The sequence below is a fragment of the Amblyomma mixtum genome, chromosome 5, assembly GCF_055824585.1.
Source record: "Amblyomma mixtum isolate Tamu chromosome 5, ASM5582458v1, whole genome shotgun sequence".
NCBI lineage: Eukaryota > Metazoa > Arthropoda > Arachnida > Ixodida > Ixodidae > Amblyomma > Amblyomma mixtum.
This window is the reverse complement of record NC_143016.1, coordinates 144,808,097-144,835,857: the sequence shown is the minus strand read 5'-3', so window position 1 is coordinate 144,835,857 and position 27,761 is coordinate 144,808,097. Positions and strand designations below refer to the sequence as shown.

At 50.0% G+C, this 27,761-nt stretch overlaps 2 protein-coding genes across 2 annotated transcripts in view; both read right to left on the bottom strand.

The window, feature by feature from the left end:
- Positions 1-642: 642 nt before the first annotated feature.
- LOC149343975 (uncharacterized) overlaps positions 643-27,761 on the bottom strand; it is a 189,849-nt gene continuing 162,730 nt past the window's right edge. The window contains exon 3 of the mRNA XM_089547117.1: positions 643-2,407. Within this exon, the coding sequence (XP_089403243.1) occupies positions 2,126-2,407 (282 nt within the window). The 3' untranslated portion in view covers positions 643-2,125. The remainder of the gene's footprint in view (positions 2,408-27,761) is intronic.
- LOC149343980 (phosphatidylcholine translocator ABCB4-like) lies at positions 8,043-27,695 on the bottom strand. The gene is made up of 7 exons (XM_089542792.1): positions 27,613-27,695; positions 27,299-27,502; positions 17,342-17,442; positions 16,940-17,080; positions 11,000-11,156; positions 10,642-10,839; positions 8,043-8,438 (listed from the first exon to the last, which is right to left on the bottom strand). The coding sequence occupies exons 1-7, from the start codon at positions 27,691-27,693 to the stop codon at positions 8,043-8,045; spliced, it is 1,278 nt and encodes a 425-aa protein (XP_089398918.1). The 5' UTR covers positions 27,694-27,695.

Genomic DNA, 27,761 nt, shown 5'->3' with positions numbered 1-27,761 from the left:
TGTCATTAACTCGCATTTATTCCCTTATCCACTTTGCTGTCTTGCTGTCTCTTGAGGGGGAGTAACAGCGCTTAAGTAATGGAAGACAGGAAATAAGCAGAAAGGACGGGCGCTCACTCGCGACTGAACACCTTTTATTCAAGTTCGAAAATACAGCAGACAAACAACAGAAACTGCGCTGTTGAAATTGGCTAATACTATCTTCCACATAGGGCCTGGCGTGCGCAAACGGGCCTTTGGGAATAACCTCATTGGGTGGCAGCGGAATTGCCCCAAAAAGATGAAACTAGCAGGTTGTTTTCCTCTGGGCTGGTTCCTGGTTCCGATTGCAGCGAGTAAGCAGCTCATTGTGACATAGCAGCAGACTAAGGTAATCATGACTTTCATCTGCTCCCCCTTTTGTCCGTGTTTCGTGCGCTGTTGTGAATAATGAACATGTACCAACTCGCCCAAATTTCTTCGAAAGAAATCAACGCTTGTGTTGTCGATTCTCCCCCTTTTGTCCCTGTTTCGTGCGCTGTTGTGAGTAATGAACATGTACCAACTCGCCCAACTTTCTTGCAGTGCTTGTGTTGTCGATTCTCCCCCTTTTGTCTGTGTTTCGTGCGCTGTTGTGAATAATGAACGTGTACCAATTCACCCAACTTTCTTCAAAAGAAATCAGCGCTTGTGTTGTCGATTCTCCCCCTTTTGTCCATGTTTCGTACGCTGTTTTTATAATGAACATGTACCAACTCGCCCAACTTTCTTCAAAAGAATTCAGCGCTTGTGTTGTCGATTCTCCCCCTTTTGTCCGTGTTTCGTGCGCTGTTGTGAATAATGAACATGTACCGACTCGCCCAACTTTCTTGCAGTGCTTGTGTTGTCGATTCTCCCCCTTTTGTCCGTGTTTCGTGCGCTGTTGTGAATAATGAACATGTACCAACTCGCCCAAATTTCTTCAAAACAAATCCGCGCTTGTGTTGTCGATTCTCCCCCTTTTCTCCGTGTTTCGTGCGCTGCTGTGAATAATGAACGTGTACCAACTCGCCCAACTTTCTTCCAGCGCTTGTGTTATCGATTCTCCCATTTTTGTCTGTTTTGTGCGCTGTTGTGAATAATGAATATCGTAATTGCCGCGCAATAAATATTCTGCTCTTTTAGCTGTGATGTAAGTCATCGATTTTGTGTCAAGACAGTTTCTGTACAGTACATTCCGCAGAAAATATTTTCATTAGTGGGATCCCGAAAGCACGATTTCGAAAGGCCGCGCGAAAGCGCATGCGATGGCTACAATTTTTTAGGTGTTCTTTAGTGAAGCATTCAGTGCCACCTAGCCAGCTATCGAACACATTGAAAGTCACACGAAGGTCAGGAGGTCACATGCGAAACAAAACATACACCTGGATATTTGCGTGCGTGCCTGAGAGTAAAACGCGTTGTTTCTCGTAAAATAGCAATCAGAGCAGGGGCCTCCGAGGCAAAGAACAAGCCATAACGTGTCTTTCCTGCCTATTTACAAAAAATCGTGTTTTATTTCCACGAAAATGCACCTATGTAATTGTTGGAGAGCGTTGCAAAAAGAAAAAAATGTTAAAAAAGATTACCCACATTTTACCCTCCGCAAGGCATTATTGGAGCTCGTTTACTGCCAGTTATTGTGCAGTTGTGCGGGCGCGGTAGAACCCAACTGCAAGCAGACTTTTATGATCTAATGCAGACAGCCTCTATTAGCACTGCAAAGAATAGAGCCCCTTATTGTCTGCGGCTATTAGTAACTAAACTTCACCTTCAGTGTCAAGTTCTCCGGAGGTGCCGACAGAACACTAAATTTCACGTGTGTAGTCACTAAACATCGATGCTTCGATATGCGCATGCGTAATGCGCTTCACGCCACAGGGCGAGGGTACTGGCGCACTAGGTAGCGACGAACGCCGCCTAGGAACGCAAGGACACGGCGCCCGTGGGGACCCGTGCACCCTCTGCTCCGGTTGCACATGAACAATGATCGACGATGGTAGCAGTCTGTGGCGCCCCGTCGTCGCTAATGCACATATCGTAACCACCACAATATCACGCAAGCAGTGTCTCTATCGGAATGTATGCGGTGAAATGAAGGCGCTCTGATGACCTATGAGGGACGATTCTAGGTTGCCGCGAAGGACAGTCCGGGAGCAGCGGCGACGTCGGCGTCCTTGGTCCCGGCGGCGGCGGCTCCCTCGGCGGCGGCAGGCTCTCCCTCCTCCTCGGTGTAGAGCTTGTGGTAGACGCCCTGCCGCCGCATGAGCTCGGCGTGCGAGCCCTTCTCGACCACCTTGCCACGCTGCATGACGAAGATGCGGTCCACGTCTTTGATGACGGACAGCTTGGACGCCACGATGACGCAGGTCCTCCCCTTGCTCGCCTCCTTGATGGCATCGCGCACAACCTGAGGAGAAAAAAGTAAGGCACCGCGCTGTGACGAGGCTCCATAGTTCCGTGCTGCACACGATAACTCTATCAGGCAGCAAAACATAGTACTGGATGTGTTAATATGATTCCATCTTGCAAGCAGCGTAACTCGTTCGATAAGGACGGATCGTACGATGAGCGTTGCCTGTCAGCTCCTGTTTACCACCATAGAAAACCTCGTTAGTACTCCCTTTTGTACTGCCTCCTGTGGAAGGAAGCAGCGTCATTTCGTTGTATGACATGCTAATGCCAAGAAGCTAACAGATTGGTCATCTATTCCTCGATACAGAATACCTATGCTACCTCTAATGCACGTTTGTCTGTGCTAAGAAACGGTATCGTCTCCTTAGGTTTGATGGCACTGCGTCACTCTTTCGGTTCAGTGTTCACATAGCGTCCTAACCCGATGGTTTTTGCTTTTTGTCAGTGCAGGAGGACATGTGCATGTTGTTGAGACACAGCGACAAAACCACATGAAGTTATGGGGAAAAATTGCAGGATGGTTACCGCTTAGTAATGCGAGTTTCAGCGACATCTATTAAAGCATTTATACCTTAAGATAAGTTTGAATAGCGAATATGAGACCGACTTCATATCTGTACATTTCTAGAGCCCTCATTTTAGTTTTCTGCACACACTAGCTTTTCATCTCGTCGTCGAGTTTTGCAGAAGCTGCCCCAGCAGCGGCCATACTCTCCCCCCTCCTTCCACGGTAACCATACTCTGGATAGTTAGTAACCGCTCTCCAGTTGTGCATCCCTGCGCTCTCACCATGCCCTTGTCCTTCCGCGATAAATGCTTTCCGGACGGTTCCCATGCTAAACTCGCTCCGATTACATATTAATACGATGTCGCCATACCCTCCTCCTTCTATGGTAACACTCCTCCTTGCGAGGCAACTATCCGCTGGCTGGTTTTTTACGCTCTTTCTATATCCTCTTGCCTTCTGTGTAACCATCCTCCGGTTGGGGATCCCTCAGCTCTCGTTATACCTTCCTTCCACTGTAACCACCTTCTGGATGGTTCCATTGGGAACCTCTCACCGGTAACGCATTCCTCCACTGACGTCATATCCTCCTCCCTTCATGGTAATCCCCCTCGGAGCGATTCTGATTAACGCACCTACCGGATACGCCGACTACTACGTCATACTACTACTGCGACGACGCGAAACTCAGGAACGGCCGCTTAACAGTTGTCACTCCAAAAGTAAATATTTGACCGGCAACTCGCTGTTGTATGTCGGTAGTCACTGTGTGCCGTCTCACTTCTGTTGCAAGCACATACATTGTGAATAGAAGATACAAAGTGCAACGAAAGAGGCCTTGTGCAGAGATCACCTTACTCATGCGAAAGCATCGGATGACTATGTTGACGCCGGAAGTGTCCGCAAAATGTGTTGCTGGAAATTTCCCCGCTATGACGTTGTCGGTTATAATACGACATCGTGAGTCATTGGCATAAAAACAAAAAAATTTAGATCTAGGCGCGAACCGAACTACGACCACTGGCGTGCAAAATGACATGACTGGATCACGCAAAATTTGGAGATTGATGGCGTCACACCCGAGGTTATTCATAACGGCTGCCATGTGCAGAAAGAAGAGATGATGGAAAGGCGCAGCGCAAAAAAGCGCCCGCTGAAGTAATGACGCTGGCTTGAGCAACATATATCGCAGGTGCAGACTAAATCCCAGCTATTTAATCACTGGTTGAGCTCATTGTGGTGGCAGTATTCCCGAACACATAACGAAAGTTTTGTGCAACCGTTCGTCGTGCAGCACTCCGGGTGGTGTCATAGCATTTCTCTTGGCATATAGCTTGCGAAAGGAGTTCGAACCAATGACATATCCTCCTTCAGTCGCATGCCTTAAGCTGCGGGTGCTATGTCCACCGAGAGGTCGGGATTCCAGATTGGTTTATGGGGGTTTAACGTCCCAAAGGGACTCCGGCTTTGAAGGCCGCCGTAGTAAAGGGGTGTGGAAATTTCGCCCACCTGGGGTTCTTTAACGTGCACTGACATCGCACAGTACACGGTCCTCTAGAATTTCGCGTCCATCGAAATTCGACCGCTGCGGCCGGGATCGAACTCGCGTCATTTGGGCCAGGAGCCGAATGCCATAACCGCTCAGCCACCGCGGCGGCCCGAGATTTCAGAGCTACGGGGCCCTTTCCTTTCCTCAAAACACGTGAAAGAGGGGCCAGGTAAAAAGACAAAATCGTTTCATTTACTGGGGTGGAACACGATGCCTTTCAGCTGAGTCCACGAGCAGCAAATGATCCACGTTTATACATCGTACTCTTCCGCTGCGATCCGCGGCAATAGCCTTAACGTTCCTTGGCATGGCTACGTAGGCGCCACCGATGTGCAGAGTTGGGATATTATGAGAAGGGTGTAGACACCTAATTCCAGCTGTTCTTTACACGCCATCAACGCAAGAAAACAGCGAGCAGAAATGGTGACGTCGAAATATCCTGCGCGTGGAAAATAACTTGCTCAATTTCTTCCATCTTGCTGTTTCGGTTACACTAATCCTATAGATAGCGTCAAAGCTAATTTCAGGTCGCATAAGAAATAAAAAAAGCTCCGGTATTATAGCTGCGCCTTCATTACTCGTCATTCCGGCCCTTAATTCAGGCTGTCATAAGATCTGGCGGGATTAAAACGAGGACACAGATTTTATAGCGTTTTTCTTCCGCCGCACATGAAGTCATATCGGCGTCATAGGCCGGCTGTTGTAACACTGAAGCAACAGGGATCAGACAATGCAATCACATATTACTGAACTGCTGCAGCCAAATTTGACGGGGTGAACCGGATATACTAATGTTTTACGTATCATAAAATAGCGGAATGCTTAGCATGGCTGAGCGCGGAATATCGTGCTTTAGCGCTAGTCACGATGGGCACTCAAATGTCCTTACTTGATAAAGGCCATTTCCGTACCTTTCTACCTTAAGGCCTTTATCCCCAAGGCATTTACAATGAAGCCCTTGACCGCACAGGTGTTTACGACAAGGCCTTCGTCCTGAAGGCATTTACACTGAAGGTTTTCACCCTTAGAGAACGCCTGTCAGGCGTACACACCTGGCAGGTTGCCCACAGACCGGTGCGCAGGCGAGCCTCCTGCTATAAAGGAGGCTTTATGTGCGATCATAAGTAAACGGAGCATGCTATTTCGTTCTAAATGCAATCACGCCTTCCCTGTCGGGGATGGAAACACTGTCTGTCCACGGGAAAGCGCTCCAACACCCTCTTCCAACATGCACAGATCATAGCTGGCAGTAAAGATCAGGTTCTTCTTCTTCTTCTTATTGCACCAGCGGTGCTCCGCCAGAGACGGTTTGTTTCAACTGGAAGACTGAAGCTCTTCGCACCAGCGGTGCCCCGTCAGAGACGGTCTCTCGATGATTCGAGACGCAGGGATAAAGGGAAAACTTATGTACAGTTTATGTACAGCAATTTACAATAGATACAAGTTCAGGCACTAGAGACAAATTAACACAGCAAAGGACAAACAACAAAAAGGCGGATCTGGCTAACACTAGGGGAGGCCCCTAACTCGGCGTTGCCGAAGATGCGTTGCATCTGACCTTAGCGCAGAACCCCGCTTCCAGCTCCGGGGCCCGGTTTTAAAGCCCTAAAGGCCCGGCCCACATTTCGTGGCTTCCAATCATGTTGCAATGTTCACATGATTGGTTTAGGGAGAGCCTGACCAGCCCTCCAGCTCCCGTAAGGTGAAGAACCCTCTCCACCACAAAATAAAAACAAACACAAATACACATTCGTGCTCGGTACCGCGTGTCGGGTGGACACTTGTACTTCCCGGCGCGTTCGCGAGCGGCCGCGTTCCAAGAAAGGAGACGCTCCGCTTTGAGTGCCCCCAGCCGCGTTCCGATGACCCCCGCGAACGCTACCGATACCTTACACTGGCAATTTTAATTAGGGCAGAAGTGAAAAATGTTGTACGCTATTTTGTCCGCACCTGTGTTCGTAGGTACGTACGTATGCACGAAATCGGAAAATGCGCCTAGTAGTGCTACCGCAAAAAAATAATGGCTGTAATTTAACTCGGGTTGACCTAGAGGAATGCGGGAGGGAGGGAGGAGCTAGTGCCCTCTATCGCGCTGCTAGGCGACGGCAAGGGGGCGGAGCCAGAGCGCGCTGTAGCTTTGCTGGGCAACGGCGCGGCATCTGCTAGGCGCGGCAGCAGCTCAAGGTCAACAGAAGGGTATATGCTTCGGCTTGTTGGTTCATATTTGAAAGGTAAAAAACGTAGCGCAAAGAGACGAGGACACAGAAAGACAGACAACACACGGCGCTAACTTCCAGCAATGGGTTATTTCAGAAAGAAAGGTGGTTTTATATCGACATCACGACCACCTTTCTTTCTGAAAGAAATCATTGTTGGAAGTTAGCGCCGTCTGTTACAATGGTTTATTTCAGAAAGAAAGGCGGTTTTATATCGACATCACTACATTGTTGGAAGTTAGCGCCATTCTGTTACAATGGTTTATTTCAGAAAGAAAGGTGGTCGTGATGTCGATATAAAACCACCTTTCTTTCTGAAATAAACCATTGTTTGAAGTTAGCGCCGTGTGTTGTCTGCCTTTCTGTGTCCTCGTCTCTTTGCGCTACGTTTACCTTTCAAGGTCAACGTAGCTACGGCGCGACGGCGGCCACCCGAGGTCTCGCTTTGGCTGTCGGAGTGTTGCTCTCGCAACAAAAAAAATCTGTGCCTAGCTCCCCCGTAACCGAGAGTAGGGTAAGCACGAAATGCAGAACGATGCAGAAGCGTACGCGGACATGACGAGACGCAGGCCTGACAAGAATGTATATGCAGCGCGTTCGAAACTGTCTAAAGTGCATAGAGGGGAAAGCGTTTTCCGCACCACTTTGCCTATGTGACACTGGTGACGTCACCAATGGATTACGTCACACATAATTCATGACGAAGTAATGACAAAGTACTAATTGGTGACTAATTTCTGATTAATTACAAAATACTAATTAACTGCTAAGTAATGACGCTTAAGCTTCGCCTTTAGGAGTGGAACGCGACAGCGTGTTGTAGCGCTGCCAGGCAGTCCACGGAACGCCACCACCCGTTCGGCGCGATGCCCTTCGAACGCGACGCTTTTTGAGGAAAGGAAATGGCGCAGTAATTCTCTGTCATCTCGGTGGACACCCGAACCGCACCGTAAAGGAAGGGAGGAACGCCACCACCTGTTCGGCGCGATGCCTTGCCCTTTGAACGCAACGCTTTTTGAGGAAAGGAAATGGCGCAGTAATTCTCTATCATCTCGGTGGACAGCCGAACCGCACCGTACAGGAAGGGAGGAACGCCACCACCCGTTCGTTGCGAAGCTACCAGCGTTTGTATGCCGGTCCTGTAGGAGGGCTTAGAGTGTCTCGTTAAATCTCGTTAAATCTCGTACGGTGCCCGGATATTCTCGTTTCAGTGCCCGGATGAGTGGAATTCAGCGCCCGGATGTTGGCTCTCGGTCTCGGCGTGACGTCACCCCACTGCCGACAACGGGAGCTAAAAGCATTTCATGCTTAAAATTTTGCTGCCTGGACCGCTTTAACAAACTGAAATGCCCTGGGAAGTTCAGGAGCCCCACACTGAGGCGGCCTGTGCTAGTGAATGAATGCTCGCCTGCTGCTCTTGCTCGTCGAGTCCCTTGACGGCGTCGTCGACGAGCAGGATGCGGGGGTCGCGCACCAGCGCCCTGGCCAGCGCCACCCGCTTGGCCTGGCTGGCGCTGAGCAGCGGGGGCTGCAGCGCGGTGTCGTAGCCCTGCGGCAGCTGCGCGATGAAGTCGTGCGCGTGCGCCTTGCGCGCCGCCGCCACCACCTCGTCCCGGGACACCTCGCGGCCGTTGTCGCCGTACGCGATGTTGTCGGCGACGTTGTAGCTGCGCAGGAGCGTCTCCGAGCTCAGGTAGCCCAGCTGCTCGCGCATCCACGACAGCCGCATCGTCTTGGTCGACAGGTGGTCGATCAGCTGCGCCCAACGTCCGAGCAGTGCAGTTAGAAGAAGCCCGCTACAGCCACTCGAAGCCTGCTTATTGGCCAAGTTGTGAATTAGTAATGTGCGGGCTAGTTGGTTTTTTTCGCAAACAGAAATAGCACCAGAGATGAGGACAGGACACCACTGAACAAACACAGCTTGTTTTTTAGAAAGCCTGCGTCATTGTCGCCGTTGGTGTAAACTAGCTCTGAAGCCATGTCCAGCATTCTTGGAAAAAATCTTGAATATTAAAATTTTGTAAGCTACTGACGTGCAAATATTGAAGGTCATGATTCATTCATATGACGCATAGCAAAAATTTTTCTTTTAAAGTGTTTGCGTCGCTCGCATCGAGCAGTTAAGACTGCAATAGAAAACCACTAGGGAACGTATTTGACCACAGCAATAACGTGAATAGCCATAAAATGCATGCCTGCACACGGGATACCTGCGGACATTTTTTTTTTATTGTGAAACCTTACAATATATGAAAAATTGTGTTTATTAACTTTTTCCTGATGAAAATTGCTTTTGTCCAGAAATTTTTCCTATACTTTTACTTTAATTTTATTTTTCGTATACGACCCTGCTTTCGTCTCGTACACTTAGGCCGCTAGGATGACGCCTTCTCACCCCGGGGGTTGTGTAAGCAAGAAAGTTGGCGCTTGTGCTGCCAGTGTCCGGCGTCTACGGAAGATAAAGCCCGATGACGAAGCTGATGAAGTTCGGACTCACGAACTCACGAACGCTGGCCTAGTAAGCCATATCGCTGTCGCAAAGGTTGTCGCTGTTAACACTAATCTAGGTCACACTTCAGCGGTGAAACTGCTTTTGTAGCTGTGGTGGTGAAGTAGAGCTTGCGCTGAAAAAAAAATCTCTCCTCCTGCTCCTGAGGAACTAGGGCGTAAATTTTTAATTGTTCTCGTAATTCTGCCTTGAACAGATTAAGTGATTAACTTCCGGAGGCTACATGGGTTTACTTTATGTGTGCAGCAATGCGCTGACGATGCGTGTGCCCGAACTGCACGCAATAACACGCCTTGTCTTGTAGCAGGACGGAAAGTACAATAAGTTTCTACAAAGACATAAGTTGAACGACGTTGGGCCTTATACAGCCATTAGTTCCTTTCGAATCAAAAGCAAAAACGCGTGAAATTTCATGACACGCCAAAAAAAGTAACGCTGGAAGCGAATTATTGCTCGCTCTCCTTTCAGCCCTGAAAACCTCATATCAGCCATTAACACTATAGAGCTCAAGACACAGGACGCAAAGAAAAGCAGCTCAGGTATTCTCGTCATACTTCTTGGAAAATAAATGGCTCGAATGAAGTTTGAGTGCTTGTTTTCGCAGTCTTGCGGGAGCTTTTGTCCCACTCGCGACGCTCTAAAAGACGCACGGAAAGGTCAAAATCTTGTGACAACTTAAACGGAGCATCTACAATGGCGCATGTTTATTTCCAAGCTGGACAGCGGCATATACTTGTAGCGTCGATGAGTGAATACGGCTGGTGTTGGTCGCCTGTTACCGAAGAAAAGGACCAGCGAATGTTTCTTGAACCGTATCACACACCAGATAATTTCGAGATTTCGATAGGTATTGCTCGGAAGTAAGAACCAACAGTTGAATACTATAGGCAGAAACCAGAAGTGTAATCCGTCGAATCTGGGAAAATACAAACGCCATTGTTGTGAGCTTGGATGTTGAAGAATAAACTTCCACTGAGAATTCGGGGTTTTAATGATTACAGAGTTTGTGCATCGTAACGGGTGTGCACATTCAAGTGCGGCCCAATGTCAGCTGGTCACAACAAAACAGTCGATTTTCCATTGATATTCTTTCTGACTCCCCTAGGCACGCCCGTCAGTGTGGGCTCCATGTTTGGAAAACATTCCAGAATTTTTCGCTGCTGATGCGTCTGCGCTCATGCGCCTAATCATTGCGCAAGTAACTGGCTGTAGGATGTTGCTCTTCGCGACAAATCTTATCGCTTAGCATTTCTTCACAAAGGGCGTAAAAGTTCCTGCCATGGGTCTGCTCAACGCAGTTAAACCGCAAAGGTCTAAAAGCCGCGCTCTCTTCGATCCTTTCTTCCTCATAATGTGTGCTGCTGTTGCCATTTTCTTCGCATGGCATCGAGATTTGTGCAAAAACTTCCGAGAAAGAATAAGTCTCGTCCAGAGAGATTGGCAAGCTCACGATCTCGCCTTCGAGGACGTCGTAGAAGCGCTCGACGAGGTTGATGGTCGTGGTGCGGCCAGAGCCGGGAGCGCCAACGATGGCAACGCGCTGGCCGGGCTCCACCGAGAAGGTCACGCGGTCCATGACCTTGGTCTCCTGCTCGTTCGGGTACGAGAAGGTCACCTCGTTAAGCGTCAGGAAGCCGCGCACAGTCTCCTGCGGTAGCAAAGCGAGGGGGTGTCACACTTTACAGTCGCCCCCAGCTGAGCCCGCGGAAAGAGCAGGTCAACACTGATTTCGACTGCCAGTCCTGCTGCCTATTAGGCTAGGGATGACAGCTGTAAGGCATCGAGCGAATTATCTGTGCGGTACTGACCAGCGTGAGTCCGCTCGTGTCGAGGAAGTCTATGGCCGGCGCTCGCTCGATGATGCGGAACAGCTTCTGGGCGGCCGCCTTGGCCTTGTGGTAGTCGGGCGAGTAGGCCACCGCCTGGCCCACGATGGCCGTGCCCAGGATCACGCCCTCCACAACCCTGCACAGGGGCCCGAATGAATGGTTACATTCTATCTGCAAACATTTGCATTGAGGTGGCCGTTAGAGCCACAGTTCCTTACAAATTTAGGCATCTAGTAAAAAAAAATAGAAAACGTACGTTGGTTTAGAAGATAACGCGACCAAATCCTTATTTACTGTTGTGGATAACACGACCGACGTATTTCAAGAGACGCACTGTTTAGGAAACTGAAGCAGATTATCAGCAGAGAGCCGGGAGTGCGCTTGCGAGAACAAGCATTTCTGCGACCGATAATTAACGTAATCTAATCTCAGTTATTACCAATCGTCTCGAACATATTAAAAATATTTTGATTATCCGCGTAGAATCATTCACTATATCTTAAATTCATGAGCTGAGCTTCGTAATTACTGCGTTATCATTAGAGGGTTCTGCCAGTGCACGCGGAAATGATAACCTCAGTCTGTCAGTGGCCAGTGGCAGGTGAAAACCTGTCCACCGGACTACGTAGATACTTACAGGAACATCAGTAAACTACCTTGGATATAACGAACCTGAGTATGCCGCTTCGTATACAACCGTAGTGTGTGAACTTTAATATATACAAAACCTACGTTTGTGTGTGAACCTAACATATAACTTTCGTGTTTTACCTTGGACATAACGACCTTTTGCTTCTGAACTAGACCTCGGATATCACGAACGTAAGTGTGCCACCTTAGATACAATGTTTGGCTGCTAACGCATTGTAACGGCGCATGATTACCTTAGATGAATATGTGCCATTAAACCCAATACAACACATAACTCATTGTAACGGTCCACCGAGGATCGATAAGAGCTGTTTACACATGAATGACTGCATTAGACTTAGCATGCCTTCAGGGATGTGCAGTTTGTTGCGTCTCTGAGGGGGCCAGTTGGCATCAGTGCCGACGAAAGGCTGTGCTTCCACATACTTACAGTAAAAAAAAAATATATAGACAGTATGCCACAAATGTTTGCAACACAAGGGCAGTGACCAAACTCAACTAGTAACTGGAACCGCTCAGGTCTCACACGTCCCAACAGAACATCACTTCAGCCAGGACTTACGTTCAAAGCTAGCCCGTTGGCCTTCGCGGTGTACCCTCCCCCCTCCTTGGCACGCTAATTATTAGCCACGTGAGCGACATGCTGACCACTCGGAACTGACAGCGCGGACCGCATTCCGCTGTCAGTGCGCTTCAAGGTAACCCATGTATGCTGGGCGGGGGAAGAGTCGGCGGAAAAAGCCTTACCCGCCAAAATCTTTACTGGCCAACAGCACCCCACCGACGAAGAGGTCAACGCCCCGTCTTTTGAACTCTTCAAAGCTGAGTGTGTGTGAGTGAACAACTTTATTAAGCTCTAGATTTGCTTTTCTTCTGCGGCTGTCAGATGGCTTCGTCCATCTGCTTGTACAAAGGTCGGCTGCCCTTAGTCCAGGGCTCCGCTGGAAGCTGCTGCCAGATGTGCTCGCCGAATCAGACTTTCTTGGTCGACTCGGCGATCGCTGGAAAGAACTCCCTCCGATTGCTCCGCACTCGGGTTTGTTATAAATGGTACAACGCTTATCTTCTGGCATGCCCACGTTATGTGGTACAGCGTGGGTGGTTCTTGGCACCAAGGGCATTTGTCAGTGTAATGTGTGGGATGCATGTTGTTGAGTACGTGTAGGTTCGGGAACGAGCCCATTCGTAGCTGCCTCCACGCGACATAGTCTTCTCTGCTAAGGGAGTTGTGTGGTGATGGATACCGCTTTCTGCAGCCCGTGTAATAATTTAGTATCGCCGAATAATCTTGGGGTACAGGTTCGTTCTCCTCGAGGTCGGCTACTTTGGATGCTCGGTAATAAGTGTACCCTCGAGCTATCCTGTCCGCCTCTTGGTTCCCTGTTACTCCCGCGTGTCCCGGCGTCCATACTATCGTATGCCTGGTTGGTTCTTCGTTTAGTTGTCGTTGTGTTATGTGGCCCCCAGAGCGGAGTATGCGGAGCGCTCTGTGTCCTACTCTGTCGAGTAGGTAGTTGCGGAATGCTGTTTGTGAATCTGTAAGGATTGTTAGAGACCGTTTAGATCGATAGCCATCCGCTGCCGCTAGAGCGACGGCCGCTTCTTCAGCCTCGACTATCGTACAGTGCTCTAGTGATGCGCTGGTGATCTCGCTTAGGGCCGAGTCAATCACTGTTGTTACCGCATTGCTGTTGTGCTGCCCCGCTGTTCTGGTGTATGTGGCTGCGTCCACGTATACCGTCGTTTCTTGGGGTGCTAATGTTTTTTGTAGGTATTCAGCCCTTGCCTCTCTGCGTGCTTTGTGCAAGTTGGGATCCATGTTCCTGGGTATGGGCGTTACTTTTAGTGTTTTGCGATATTCGTCCGCGATTGTTTCTGTCCTCTGTATCTCTCGAATTTGATCGGCGCGGCCCAGTTTCTTTAGGCGCTCCCTGCTAGGTGGGGTCTGCTGTAGTCTGCGCAGTTGGGAGACTAGTTGTGCCTCTCTCAATTCATCGAAAGTGTTGTGTAGTCCTAGGGCTGGGAGCTTTTCGGTTGAAGTGCTGTGAGGAAGGTGGAGTCCGCCTGTTGTACCTCACTCTTGATGGAATTGTAGTAGGGGAGGCTGTATATCACTCGGCTGACTACCAGTCTTCCAGCTTGAGTGTGTCCTCCTCTCGCATGCCATGACGTTTGTGTGAGTTGCGCTTGATCATGTGGGCCACTTGTAGAGTGAATGCTTTAAGTAGGGCGAGGGTGTTTAAGTCGTCGCTAGTGGGGACTGTGCGATTTTGTTTTCCCTTCCAAACTCTTAGGAGCTCGGATTTCTCGGTGGAGCATGCTAGCCCTCTTTCTCTGACGTAGGTCTGTACGCAGGTGGCTGCTTTTTGTAATTTCTCTTCTTTCTCTCCAAGCGAGCCTGTGTTGACCCAGATGATGATGGAGTCTGCATACATGGCATGGTGTATGCCGTCGATTGCTTTTAACTGTTTTGCTAAGCCAATCATGGCTATGTTGAAGAGCGTAGGGGAGATGACCGATCCTTGAGGTGTTCCTTTGTTTGGAGCAAGGAATTTGTCTGATCTGAGCTCCCCCAGGCCAATCGTTGCCGTTCTGTTTGAGAGGAAGGCTTTGACGTAGCCGTAGACTGAAAATACCGGCACCCACCGCAAATTTATTTTCCAGGCAACGTTTCGAAACCACCTCGACACCTTCTTCAGGGCTAACTGAAATGCGAGCCAGCAACAGCAGGAAGCAGCCTCCGCTTTCCCTTTATTAAGATGCGGTGAAGTACGCTATTCACCCATCCTATTCACCGTCATCTTTGCGAGGCGGATGTGTCATGAATCAACTGCGCGCCTCTTGAACGGGTTAGGTCCCGAATGTTTGGATCGAAAATAAATTCGTGGTTGGTGTCGGTATTTCTCGAATTTTTGTAACGAAAACCCAATCAGGCATTTTTGCGTGCCCCGCCGCGGTGGCTCAGCGATTAAGGCGCTCATCTACCGAGCCGGAGTACCCGGGTTCGAACCCGACCGCGGCGTCCGCGTTTCGATGGAGGCGAAACGCAAGACGCGCCCGTGTGCTGTGCGATGTCAGTGCACGTTAAAGAACCCCAGGTGGTCCAAATGATTCCGGAGACCTCCACTACGGCGTCTCTTTCTCTCTTCATTATTTCAATTCCACCTTCCTCCCTTCCCTTACGGCGCGGTTCAGATGTCCGCCGAGATACGCGAGACAGATACTGCGCCATTTCCTTTCCTCAAAAACCAATTTAGTTTTCCGTCGAAAACACTCCAAGACTGCAAAAGTCAGGGAAGTGACGTGGCGCTGGCTAGAAAATTCGGCTGAGGGGCGAATAAAGGCGAGGACATGTGTGCTCAAAGCGAGTGCGATTGACTGCGACGCGTCGGTACGAACGGCATCGCAACGATCGACCGCAGCTCGTCGCCTACGTCAAACCGGTAAGATGACAACGACGGGACGCACGCGCAACATCGCACCTACGAGCGGCAACAGCCAATGCGAGCGCGAAGAGTGCTAGCGTCATGATGACGTAGGACTACGCTTATCGCGGCTGGCCCGCCAGCCTGGATGCCGGCCTCCGGCGTCATAAAAATGTCCCAGGATTGTTTGTTCACGTTCGTAACAAGCCCTGGCATAGATGAATGTCAAAAACGCATGATTGTTGATGATCGTTCGCAGGAACTGAGCTTCTGGTAGATGTGATAACTGCGATACAATCAAATTTCATCCCATAGCCGGTTTGCTGCAGCTGCCTGGGGCGGCTCGCCAGGCGACTGTTAGCTCTGCTGCTGAAGGCGTCGTGGAAATCAAGCATATCTCTATTTAATGAGACTGGCTTAGAGTAAAGGAGTGACCAGAGAGGTACCTTTATTGCGGCGCTCGACAGTTCAGAACCCCCATCAGCTGCGGCTTCGATGCGAAACCAGCTATGCTACGCGAATACCAAAACAGCCAGGGAGTAGCGCAATTCACCTTCCAGTGCACCCGCAGGCGGCGTCGTTGCCGAAATCTCGCCTCTTGCGCAGGCATACTGTCATTGCTCGAATTTAGCACGCAGCCTTTCTGGCCTGTCTCATAATTACAGAAAGACGTGCTCGATTTCCGCGACGCCTTCAGAAGCGGATCTAGGAGACACCAGGGGAGCCGTGCCAGGCAGCTGCAGCAAAGCGGTACGCATGTGAAGTACACCGAGCCTGCCGGCCTTCCGGCCAGCCTGGATCTCGTCCACCGGTGTGATACAATACTTGAAAGACGCTTAAGCTCCGCCTTAAGACAAACTCGATAGCCTTCCCTCGTGGTCAAGCACCCGTTGATGTAGATTGCACGCTAGCATTAAGGGAAGGCACAGACTTAGAAGAAAGCCCCGGAACAGCAGACATTACCCGCTCCATCATACACGTGTGTGAGAAGCACGCAAGCGGCCGCTCCGTATAGCATTCACATGGCGGCATCTCTCTGCAGTTCTCCTGTGCGCAAGCGAAACTTTTGACTACACATTCCCAGCGCACTGAACTAAATTGCAGGCGGTGCATAGCTTTACAAGAAAGAAGAGAAGCCAGGAAAGACGTTCAACACGGTTAACGAACAGGGTTAAGTCCGCTGAACCGTTTCGAGCGTATTTCCTGGTTTCACTTTTTTTCTTGTAAAACTATCCAGCGCCTGCAATTAGCTAGAGTATAGCAGGCAGTCTTTCTCATAACATGGCTGCTTTGTCTTTTCTGTTGCGAACTTCAGTAACACTAATCCGGCCAGCGCACAGGCACTGCTGCGCGAAGGCAAAGCGTGACATCGGCCGTGGCCGTAACTCGGGTCGAGCAGCGCATCGATGCTCGCCGATCTCTACGTCCTTGCTTGCAGAGCGGCGGCAGTTCGCTAGCGGCGACTGTAGGAAGACAGATCTGCATACGTGCATGTGATAACCAATAAATAAAGCGAGGTGAACTCTAGGCAAAAGACGGTCTTTTTCATAAGCTATCTCGGGCCACTAGTCAGAGCAATCTACATGCGCGTCTTCGCTTCGTGTTCGCACTCGTGTTTGTTTGTTTGTTTTTTTCGAGCAACGTTCAGGCCGAAATGCCAAAAGCTTTGCGGTCTCGCGTAAAAAAAAAAGGCAATTTTGGAGGTTTACCTCGAGTTGTCGTTACTTTGATAACTGCTCACTTTTTTTCCTGCTACCAGGCTCAGGAAGCTAGCGGCTTTCCTTTATCGTCGCGTTTGTTTGGAGACAGCGCATGACGCGACGTGAAAAGGATGGGCCCTCACTTGAAGAGGTTCCCGAACTGGAGATCGCAGCGTCCGATGAGGAAGCTGCCGTAGAGGAGCGACGTCGCGTACGCCATGGACGGGATGCACTGTGCCACGCCGAACGTGAAGCCCCGGACGACGGCCTTGCGCATCATGATCCTGGGGCGGACACAGAGCGCAAAACGTGCGACTGCAGTGTGCAACTAAGGCACGGCGAGAGGGAAGACTGCTTTCTTCCTGTGGCGCTTGCTCAGGGCAAAAATACCAAATTCAGTAGAGGACGAAAGCAAATCAACGTCGCCGACACCTACAGGCTTTCTCATCGAGCTTTCCAGTTTCGCTCTAATCAGATGCGTTCATTCAGGAGTATTCAAATATAGGCACACTCCAGGAAGGTAGGTTGCAACGCGTCCTCCGTACCTCTGCGGCTCTGCCAGCGAGAGCACGTAGTTTGCGCAGAAGACTTCTTCCTGGTGCAGCGACGCCACCGTGTGGATGTTCTGGATGGCCTCGACTGCGACCTGCACCGCGAAAGGCAGTCCCTGTGTTCATCCAGAACACCGACTTCACCCGGATGTGCATCTCAGAAGTATAAACACATGAATTTCTTTGTTTCATTCAGCTCAGCAGGTTTGTAACAGTGCAGGGACAAAGTTGGGAACTAGTAATTTGGTGTTCGGACAAAAAGAGGAAACCGATGTAAAGTGGTGATAGTTGTAGGATAACTACGAATATCACTGTAGAGTTGCAGATTATTGTCCTGCCGAAAAGCAGGCGCGATGAGATGAAAATACCGGCATATTTATCTCAATATGCGATTTCGTACTCCCGAACACTTCTGTTAATTGCTAGATAATGGGCTAAGCAATGCGGATAAGCGTTTGTTTAATATGCGAATATAAAAGTGCTCACAAGAAACTGCCAAGTGCACGAGCAGTTGATCCGTGACCAGGAAGATCTTGTCACGATCTAAATTGTGGTTGTGGTTTGTGGGGGTTTAACGTCCCAAAGCGACTCAGGTTATGAGGGACGCCGTAGTGAAGGGATACGGCAGTTTCGACCACCTGAGGTTCTTTAACATGTACTGATATCGCACAGTACACGGCCCTATAAAATTTCGCCTCCATCGAAATTTGAACCGCCGCGGCCGGGATCGAACCTGCGTCTTTTGGATCAGCAGCCGAGCACCATAACCACTGAGCCACCGCGGCGGCCCAATCTGAAATGATAGCACGGAACTTTATTGTAATTCTGAGGCGAAAGGGATGCTGTTCGTGTGGAATGTTGCTTGTTGCAGTGTGCATCTGAAGAATGCGAGCGCCGCCGCGGTGGCTCAATGGTTATGGTGCTCGGCGGCTGACCCAAAAGACGCGGGTTTCGATGCCGGCCTCGGCGGTTGAATTTCTTTGGAGGAGAAATTCTAGAGGCCCGTGTACTGTGCGATGTCAGTGCACGTTAAAGAACCCCAGGTGGTCGAAATTTCCGCAGCCCTCCACTACAGCGTCTCTTATAGGCTTAGTCGCTTTCGGACGCTAAACCGCATAATCCAAACCAAGCCAAGAATGGGCAGGTGATTTCTTTGTTGCATTTAAATGCCCAAATTTTGCGTGAAAAATTTTAAAGGTTACTTTGTTTTTCTCGAAATTATACCATGAATTTTACTTTGATTCCTTTAGTGAGTCATGGTTCTCTTCAGATGAATGTTTCCTTCTGTCAGGATTTGAGCATGTATTACCCTGTCATTCAATAAAGCGTGAAGATGTTGCTCTGTATGTAACTTCTTTGTCAAAAGTAACCAGGCTTCATGGTATGCTTCTACCTTGTATAGTGGAGCCCTTGTGGCTCTCGTAAAGATCAAAAGGTAAGAAGACCCCGGGTCCTTCGCTTTAGCGTTAACCTTCAGGGAAGCTGAAGGGCTCCACTGTACGATCTAGGCGCAAACCATGCAGCCTGGTTACTTTTGACAATGATGGTACGTTCTGATCTACCGTTCCAAATTCTCCCATACTAAAAATTGTTAGTCAGAATTTTAAGCACGCTGTTTTCCACTTTTATAAAATACAACTGCATGTTCGCGCGTCTACGGACCGCCATCTGGGTGTTTATTCATTTTATCGAGGCCATTTTATCGAGGCATTTTATCGAGTATCGAGGCCAGCCTTCAGTGTTTTGTAGGCGACTATTATTATTACCTCTCCAAGTAACATTACTTACAAATAATAAATAACATTAAACAGCGCCTTGCGCACACAACTTTGGTGTTTTTTTTTTGGTTAGAACTATAATCAATAAGCTAAAGTTTGATGCCTTACAATCGTCAGTGTATTTGGCACTTTTTGAAGAAATAAGTTTAATTGAAAACACTGAAAATCAGTCTTTTTTACACGGCAATGAAAGAGTAAAAGCTCTTAAGAGACGCACGAAAATATAACCTTATTAAACAGCATCAATATTTTTCGAAAGTTTTTAAAACCAGACGTGGAAGCGAACTCTGAGTTTTTAAAAACTGGGAATAAATTAAGTAATGATATAGAACAAACTGAAGACAGCATACAACACGAAAACCTATGCTGAGAATATTCTCTGTATGGAAGTGGTGGGAAAATTGTTTGAAAAAGACTAAACAAAAACATTTTCTACTAAAGCGAGTGTTTCAACCAAGTCCAGGTCGCGAGCCTTTTAATGAAGATTACATTGTGGCTGGTGTTTGCGCAAACGACCGTGTTAAAATGTTCATATTTTGGCAAAACACATTGACAAAGAACACTATATTGCCCACCAGTGAATATAAACTTGAACGTTATTATGGCTTTAAAAACGACTGCGCATTTGGAGCTGGCGATAAGAAGCAAAGGCCGCTGTAAGCCCTTGTAGAAATATTAAGCATCACCCTTATGCAGGTTCTCAACGTTATCTTTTCGACCGTACAGTTCCCATACGCGATGGGGAAGGTGGCGTGGCTTTGCTGCACAACGGCGAGTTCCTTAATGGCCCGATAGAAAGAAACCGAATCCCTGTGCTTCCATTCCCTGCGGAGATAGCCATATAAGACGTAAGAGACTTGTTGAACAATAGGAGTGTACAAAGAAAAGCGTTCGTCTGAAACTGCACCTTTTGAAACAAACGAAAACATACTTGAAAACATTGGAACGGAATTCACATTGGGGATATTTCTGGATATCAGGAAGGTTTTCGACTGTGTAACACAATGTGCTGGTAAAGAACTTGAAATTACACGGAATTTGTACTAAAGCGTCACGGTTGATAAAGCACTACTTAATCCCTAGAGCTCAGCTGTCACGGAAAAATGGAGCAAAATTTGACAGTACGTTTGTAAAATATGGTGCACCGTAAGGATCATTACTTTGAACAATATTGTCACGTTGTAGTGACGGCAGTCCTGCGGTCAGGAAGACACCAGAAAGATTTGCAAACGAAACTCTTTATTTGGGCTGACTTGCGCCCGCAAAAGAACTGAATCACTCGGTGGCGCCGTAAGCAACAAGCGTGCTCGTCAATCGTCGATCTACGAATCCCCGCTGCTAGCGGCATCGTTCAATTTAAAGCCGGCGAGGAAACTTCGAGATAACAGGTCGAGATCATCTAGTGTAATCTGGAAATACGTACATGCAGCTGTTCATGGCTGTGAACAATTCAGATTAGACCGGTCGCTTCTCGCGTCACGAACAAAAATGATAACACCCCTTTTCTGCGGCTTTGCGCGAACTAACGGACGCTACAATGATACGCGGCATTACCCCCCTCCCAAAGAAGCACCGTCGCGATGCTTTAAAATGAAACTAAACACGAAAAATGCAAACTTTCAGTCCATTAGCATTCATAATATGAATTCAGGCGTACGACATGTACGACTTCCGGGCGTGTCCGGCGTCGCTGAGATGCTGTCGTGCCGTCGGGGATGACTTCATAGTCAGAGGTCACCGATGCGACGGAGAACCCTGTACGGCCCAAAGTAGCGTCGCAGCAACTTTTCACTCAATCCACGGCGGCGAATTGGCGTCCATATCCAAATACGATCACCTGGTTTGTAATGCGTGTCTCGTCGGCGCAGGTTGTAGCGTCGGGCGTCGGTGTGCTACTGGTCTTGAATGCGAAGCCGCGCAAGTATTCGGGCTTCCTCGGCGCAGTGAAGGTAGGCGGCGACGTCGAGGTTGTTTTCGTCAGAAACGTGCGGGAGCATTGCGTCGAGTATTGTCGTGGGCTTCCTGCCGTATGCCAGCTAGAATGGGGTAAACCTGGTTGTCTCCTGGACGGCAGTATTATAAGCGAACATCACGTAGGGCAGAATGGAGTCCCACGGCTTGTGTTCGGCGTCGATGTACATGGAGAGCATGTCTGCGATGGTCTTGTTCAGACGCTCTGTGAGTCCGTTAGTTTGTGGATGACAGGCAGTTGTCCTCCGATGGCTTGTCTGGCTGTAGCTTAAAATGGCTTGCGTCAGCTCCGCTGTAAATGCCGTTCCTCTGTCTGTCATGAGCACTTCGGGGGCACCGTGTCGCAGGAGAATTTGTTCGACAAAAAATTTTGCAACTTCTGTTGCGGTACCACTAGGCAACGCTTTTGCTTCGGCGTAGCGGGTCATATAGTCGGTGGCCACGATGATCCACTTGTTACCTGATGATGAAGTCGGAAAGGGGCCGAGGAGGTCCATCCCCATTTGCTGAAAGGGCTTAGTTGGCAGTGGTATGGGGTTCAGGAGTCCGGCTGGTCTAGTCGAAGGCGTTTTGCGTCGCTGACACTCACGGCACGTTTTCACGTAATGGGAAACGTCGGCAGCTAGCCGCGGCCAATAGTACTCCTGGATGCGGTGCAACGTGCGAGGAATCCTGAGATGCCCTGCAGTCGACTCATCATGACATGCCTGCATAATTTCTTGCCTGAGATTTTTGGGTACGACAAGAAGATGCACTGTCCTGTTGGGCGCGAAGTTCTTCTTCAGGAGGACATTATTGTGAAGGACGAAGGACGACAGTTTGCGCTTGAACCCCCGCGGAGGCGATGAGGTCTTGCCTTTCAAATAATCAACTAGGCTTTGCAACTCAGGATCCGAGCGCTCCTGCTGCGCGAAACTACTGGCGCTTACCGGTCCTAGAAAAGCGTCGTCGTCTTCCTCTTCCGGTGCTGCGTCTACGGGGGCTCGCTATAGGCAGTCTGCATCGGAATGCTTGCGGCCAGATTTGTAGACTACAGTTATGTCGAATTCTTGAAGACCCAGGCTCCAACGAGCAAGGCGGCCGGAGGGATCTTTCAAATTGGCCAGCCAGCACAGAGCATGGTGATCGCTCACAACCTTGAATGGTCGTCCGTATAGGTAGGGGCGAAATTTGGACGTGGCCCAAATAATGGCGAGACATTCTTTCTCTGTCGTAGAATAGTTGGCTTCAGCTCTCGACAGTGAACGGCTAGCGTACGCGATAACTTTCTCCAGTCTGCCATTTTTCTGAACGAGGACCGCTCCTAAGCCCACACTGCTTGTGTCGGTGTGAACTTCGGTTTCGGCGTTTTCACCGAAGTTCCCGAGCACAGGAGGGGACTGTAAGCGGCGCTTCAGTTCGTTGAAAGCTTCCTCTTGCGGCCTTTCCCATTTAAAAGGCACGTCAGCCTTGATAAGTTGGGTCAAAGGTTCAGCGATGCGCGAAAATTTCTTGACGAATCGCCGGTAATAAGCGCACAATCCAAGGAAGCTGCGTGTAGCTTTTTTGTCATTAGGCTGTGGAAACTCTTCGATCACAGCCGTCTTCTGGGGGTCTGGGCGAACTCCATCCTTGCTTACGACGTGACCAAGGAACAGCACCTCCTCTTAGGCGAAGTGACATTTCTCTGGTTTCAGGGTCAGGCCTGAAGACTTGATCGTTTCCAGCACTATCCGAAGCCTTCTGAGGTGGTCTTCATAGCTTGAGGAGAAGACAACAACGTCATCTAAGTAGACTAGGCAAATCTGCCACTTCAAGCCTGCGAGCACCGTATCCATTACTTGCTGGAACGTCGCTGGGGCAGAGCAGAGGCCGAATGGCATCACCTTGAACTCGAAGAGTCCGTCTGGCGTGATGAACGCAGACTTTTCGCGATCTCTTTCGTCGACTTCAATTTGCCAGTAGCCGCTCTTAGCGTTGCACAGCCGGTCCAATGTATCGTCGATGCGGGGGAGGGGGTAGACATCCTTCTTCGTAATGCTGTTCAAGCGGTGGTAATCGACGCAAAAGGGACGGGTGCCGTCTTTCTTTTTGACTAGGACGACTGGTGCTGCCCAGGGGCTCCTTGATGGCTGGGTAACGTCGTCACGAAGCATTTCCTCAACTTGCTTGCGGATAGCTTGGCGTTCTAGCGGCGATACGCGGTAGGCGCTCTGTCGCAGTGGTCGGGCGTGTTCGTCTGTGACAATGCGGTGCTTGGCAAACCTGGTTCGTCTCACATTCGATGCTGACGCCAAGCAATCGCTGTACTTTTGAAGAAGACTGCGTATGTGGTCTTGTCTGCTCCGTGGTAATGGTGGGTTGATATCAAACGTTGGTTGATGGCGTTGGTCAGATGGTTCTACGGGTTGGTCGGGTAGGGCAAATATGTCTCTGATGTCTGCCAGCTCGTCGAGGAAAGCGATCGTCGTACCTTTGTTTAGATGCCGGTATTCTTCGGTGAAGTTGGTTTGTAACACCTGGGCTTGGCCATTTCGGATTTGGGCGACTCCCCTTGCGACGCCCAGTCTTCGATGAAGGAGTAACTGGGTGTTCCCCTCGACGACGCCTTCGGCAGTTTCAATGTCTCCAGTACCTACGCAGGCGACGACACTTGATCGGGGCGGCACGCTCAATGCTTCGTCGAGGACGTTTAAGGCAACGTGATGAGTCGCTGTTGTCGCTGCAGATATGGCTTTGTCCGTGGAAAGCTTGATCGACTTAGATCGAAGGTCGATGATCGCTCGATGTTCATTCAGGAAGTCCATTCCCAAAATCACGTCTCGCGAGCATTGCTGTAGGACCAGGAAGGTTGTCGCATAGGTTCTCCCGTTTACAGTAACTCTCGCGGTGCAGCGTCCTGACGGCGTAATCAGGTTGCAACCTGAGGTGCGGATCAGCGGGCCATCCCAAGTTGTTGTTACCTTCCTGAGTCTGACAGCGAGTGGGCCGCTCATGACAGAGTAGTCAGCTCCCGTGTCGACCACGGCAGTAACTGCGTGACCGTCGACCGTAACTTCAACGTCACTTGTTCGCGTTCTCGTATTGTACGTTGTTCGCGTTCTCGTATTGTACGTTGTCTTCGGTGTCCGATCTCGGCTTCGTCGAGTAGTGAGGCTGCGGTGGGCGTACCCCGCTGTTACTTCACTGGGCAGCGGTAAAAGCTTCAAGTCTGGCCGCGTCGTCGTCGTCGTCGTCGTCGGTGTTGTCGTCGTAGTTGAGGCATGGTCTTGCGTTTTCGTCGGTGGAGGCTCTTTGTCATTGCGCTTAGAAGCAACCTCACCTCTAGAAGCTGCTTTATTCAGTTTAACCTTCGGGGGGCTCGGGGAGCGTCCACACACGGCGTAACCTCGGCTAGAAGATACAAAGCGCGGGGACGATGGCGACGGGAAACGTGATAGGCGGCTCGGCGATGAGCATTCTTCCCGACGCAAAAACTCTTCGATTTCGGCTGGTCGCTGGCCGGGTCGGGGTCATGGGGCGTCGTAAGAGAACCCTCGGATGCCCAGTCTTCTGTATGGGCAGTGCCGGAGGACGTGACCGGCTTCGCCGCAGTGGAAGCATAGTGGGCGGCGCTGGTCGGGAGTTCTCCGCTCGTCGCATTTTCTCGTCTGTGTGCGACGCTCGTAGGACGGGTGGGTTGGGGCGAGAGGGCGGCGGTCCAACGCAGCTGGCTGAGGGCGATAGGGGCATGGGTCCCGTCGTCGAGGTGCAGGACGGCGCACAGCTGCGGCGTAAGTCATGACTGGGGGCTCCATAGGCTGAGTGGTGGTCGGCGTCACACCCAAGGCCTGTTGAACTTCATCCCGGATGACGTCTGTGAGCGATTAAAGCTGCGGCTGCGTTCCCGTTGGCAGCAATCGTCGGAGCTCCTCTCGAACAACTTGACGGATAACCTCCCGCAGGTTATCGTTGTTAGCGGTGTCCAGGCAGTTTGCTGAGAAAATGCGCTGCTGGCGGTCATACTGGTGGGCTCGGGCATCAAGAGTTTTTTCGACAGTGGATGCCTCTTCTACAAATTCCGCGACAGTTTTCGGTGGGTTCCGTACGAGGCCCGCAAAGAGTTGCTCTTTAACTCCTTGCATAAGCAGCTTGACCTTTTCTTCTTCCTTCATGCTCGAGTCGGCAGGCCGGAAGAGACGCTTCATCTCCTCAGTGTATACTGCAACGGTCTCGTTTGGGTGTTGTATGCGAGACTGTAGCAGCTGCTGGCCTCTCTCCTTTCTCATGACGTTTGTGAAAGTCTTGAGAAGCTGCTCCTTGAAGGTTTCCTAAGCCGTAAGGCTAGCTTCCTCCTTCTCAAACCAGATTCTTGCTGGTCCCTCCAAGGCGAAGAAGACGTACCTAATTTTCATGGCGTCGTCCCAGTTGTTAAAGACAGCCACACGGCCGAACTGTTCCAGCCATTCTTCGGGGTCGGCGCCTGGCGAAGCGTCGAAGGTTGGTGGCACCCGGGGCTGCTGAAGAATGATTGGAGTCATTGTGTGGGGCAAGCTCATGGTAGACGCTGCTGCTGGCTTCCGCTTCCGGGTAGGGTCCGGCAGAATCCTGAACTCTGGTGCGTCCCCTTGCAGGCGTCGGCTTGCGCGGTGGACTGGACTTAGGTCCTGCGGTAGATGACTCAGAGGGCTGGCGTCACGACTTGTAGGGGGTGTCCGGAACATGAAATGCTAGCCAGCACCTCCACCAGATGTCACGTTGTAGTGACGGCACTCCAGCGGTCAGGAAGACACCAGAAAGATTTGCAAACGAAGCTCTTTATTTGGGCTGACTTGCGCCCGCAAAAGAATTGAATCACTCGGTGGCGGCGTAAGCAACAAGCGTGCTCGTCGATCGTCGAACTACGAATCCCCGCTGCTAGCGGCATCGTTCAATTTAAAGCCAGCAAGGAAACTTCGAGATAACAGGTCGAGATCATTTAGAGTAATCTGGAAACACGTAGATGCAGCTGTTCATGGCTGTGAACAATCGAGATTTGACCGGTCGCTTCTCGCGTCACGAACAAAAATGATAATACCCCTTTTCTGCGGCTTTGCGCGAACTAACCGACGCTACAATGATACGTGGCAATATTTTTTTTTTGTTTTTTGTCAGTGTTAATGTAAACACAACCATGAAGTTAATGCATTTTGTCATGCCACCAAAGAAATGTCTCTTATAGACTATCTCGAATAATAGACGGAAAAAACTGGCCGGCACACATGTAAGGAAACAATAGATCAGAAGAAAAACTTTGTTGACTAGTAGACTTAGTAGTAGGCCTAACAGCATTGCAAAATATAAAATGGCCCCGCCGCGGTGGCTCAGCGGTTACGGCGCTCGGCTACTGACCCGAAAGACGCGGGTTCGATCCCGGCCGCGGCGGCTGAATTTCGATGAAGGCGAAATTCTAGAGGCCCGTGTGCTGTGCGATGTCAGTGCACGTTAAAGAACCCCAGGTGGTCGGAATTTCCGGAGCCCTTCACTACGGCGTCCCTCATAGCCTGAGTTGCTTCGAGACGTTAACCACCAACAAACCAACCAACCAAAATATAAAATGCAGAGTTATGTGGACGCCCAAATAGAACACCGCGTTAATCTTCGACTTTCAATGGAGTTCGAGAGACGAAAGTGTCTCTCGGGGCACTATTCCATTTCTGCTTTCGTCTTTCGTGAGTGGTGCTCCCTTCCAGGCAATGCGTAACCGTCCAATTTCATCCTCAAGCTGAATGTTGCAGAGTACCTCCTCCTTTGTAACTAAAGCGCCATTACGCGCGATGACTCTTGCGTTCTGGCCCTTAAGGCGGCCTAACGAATCGAGACAAAAGTTGTTCATTTAGGCTTGGATTCATGTTAGAGTGACACTTGGTACAGCTCCGTCGAATCACAGTTCTGCGTAAAAATTTATTATCTGACTTTCTAGATTGATTAGCGTTTGCCCGGCAGCAAAAAAAAAATTAAATTCATGACTAAGGAAGTTCAATGGCAGTGGCGCACAGTCTCTCAGATCCGCGAAAAAAGTAGGTGCGAACACATGCAGTTTACGTGCGAAATCAGTGATGGCGACACCTGTAATTCGTTTCCTGGCCTTTTCTCCTCCGATTTCTGTGAAAGCGCTCTATTCACAATTAAACGCTGTCCCTTATTGATACAGACAAGCTTCAATTTGTCCTCGACATCCTTCCAGCAGTGTACCGAGGTGTACCTTGGTGGAGTAGTCGAGCGCCTGCTTGGTGGCGACCAGCTTCCCTCGCAGCATGCGGCTCTCCAGGTAGGTGGCGAGCAGGACCAGGGGCACGAAGGCGAGCACGATGAAGCCCAGCTGCCAGTCCCAGTAGAAGGACATCCCCAGGCACGCCACTAGGGCCGAGAACGCCTGGCACAGCGTCGCCAGCTTGCTGCACGTGCCCTGCGCGGACCACGCCAAGCATCATGGTCCAAGTCATTCTTTTTCAGTGCGCGGGTGCACTAACAAAGAATTTAGCGCACGGTTTCGCCTACTGGAACTAGACGACTTACTCCGTGAACCCGGGCTGTGTCAGTCGACAGGGACGCGAGCAGAGTTTCGGGCGTGTTCTCCAGATCGTCGTACCAGGCCATGTCCTGCACGTGCGATTAACATTAAAGGAAATCTAAAGGAGAATTCTTAGTGAGGCTAAAGAGGTTGC

What these genes read in the sequence shown, in the direction of transcription:
- LOC149343980 (XM_089542792.1), bottom strand. Translation starts at nt 27,693, where the DNA reads ATGGCCTGGTACGACGATCTGGAGAACACGCCCGAAACTCTGCTCGCG. An exon ending in CAGTTCGGGAACCTCTTCAA is followed by an intron (nt 11,157 to 16,939) that starts GTGAGGGCCCAT and finishes GCCCCTGTGCAG; the next exon opens with GGTTGTGGAGGGCGTGATCC. An exon ending in ACACGAGCGGACTCACGCTG is followed by an intron (nt 10,840 to 10,999) that starts GTCAGTACCGCA and finishes TTGCTACCGCAG; the next exon opens with GAGACTGTGCGCGGCTTCCT.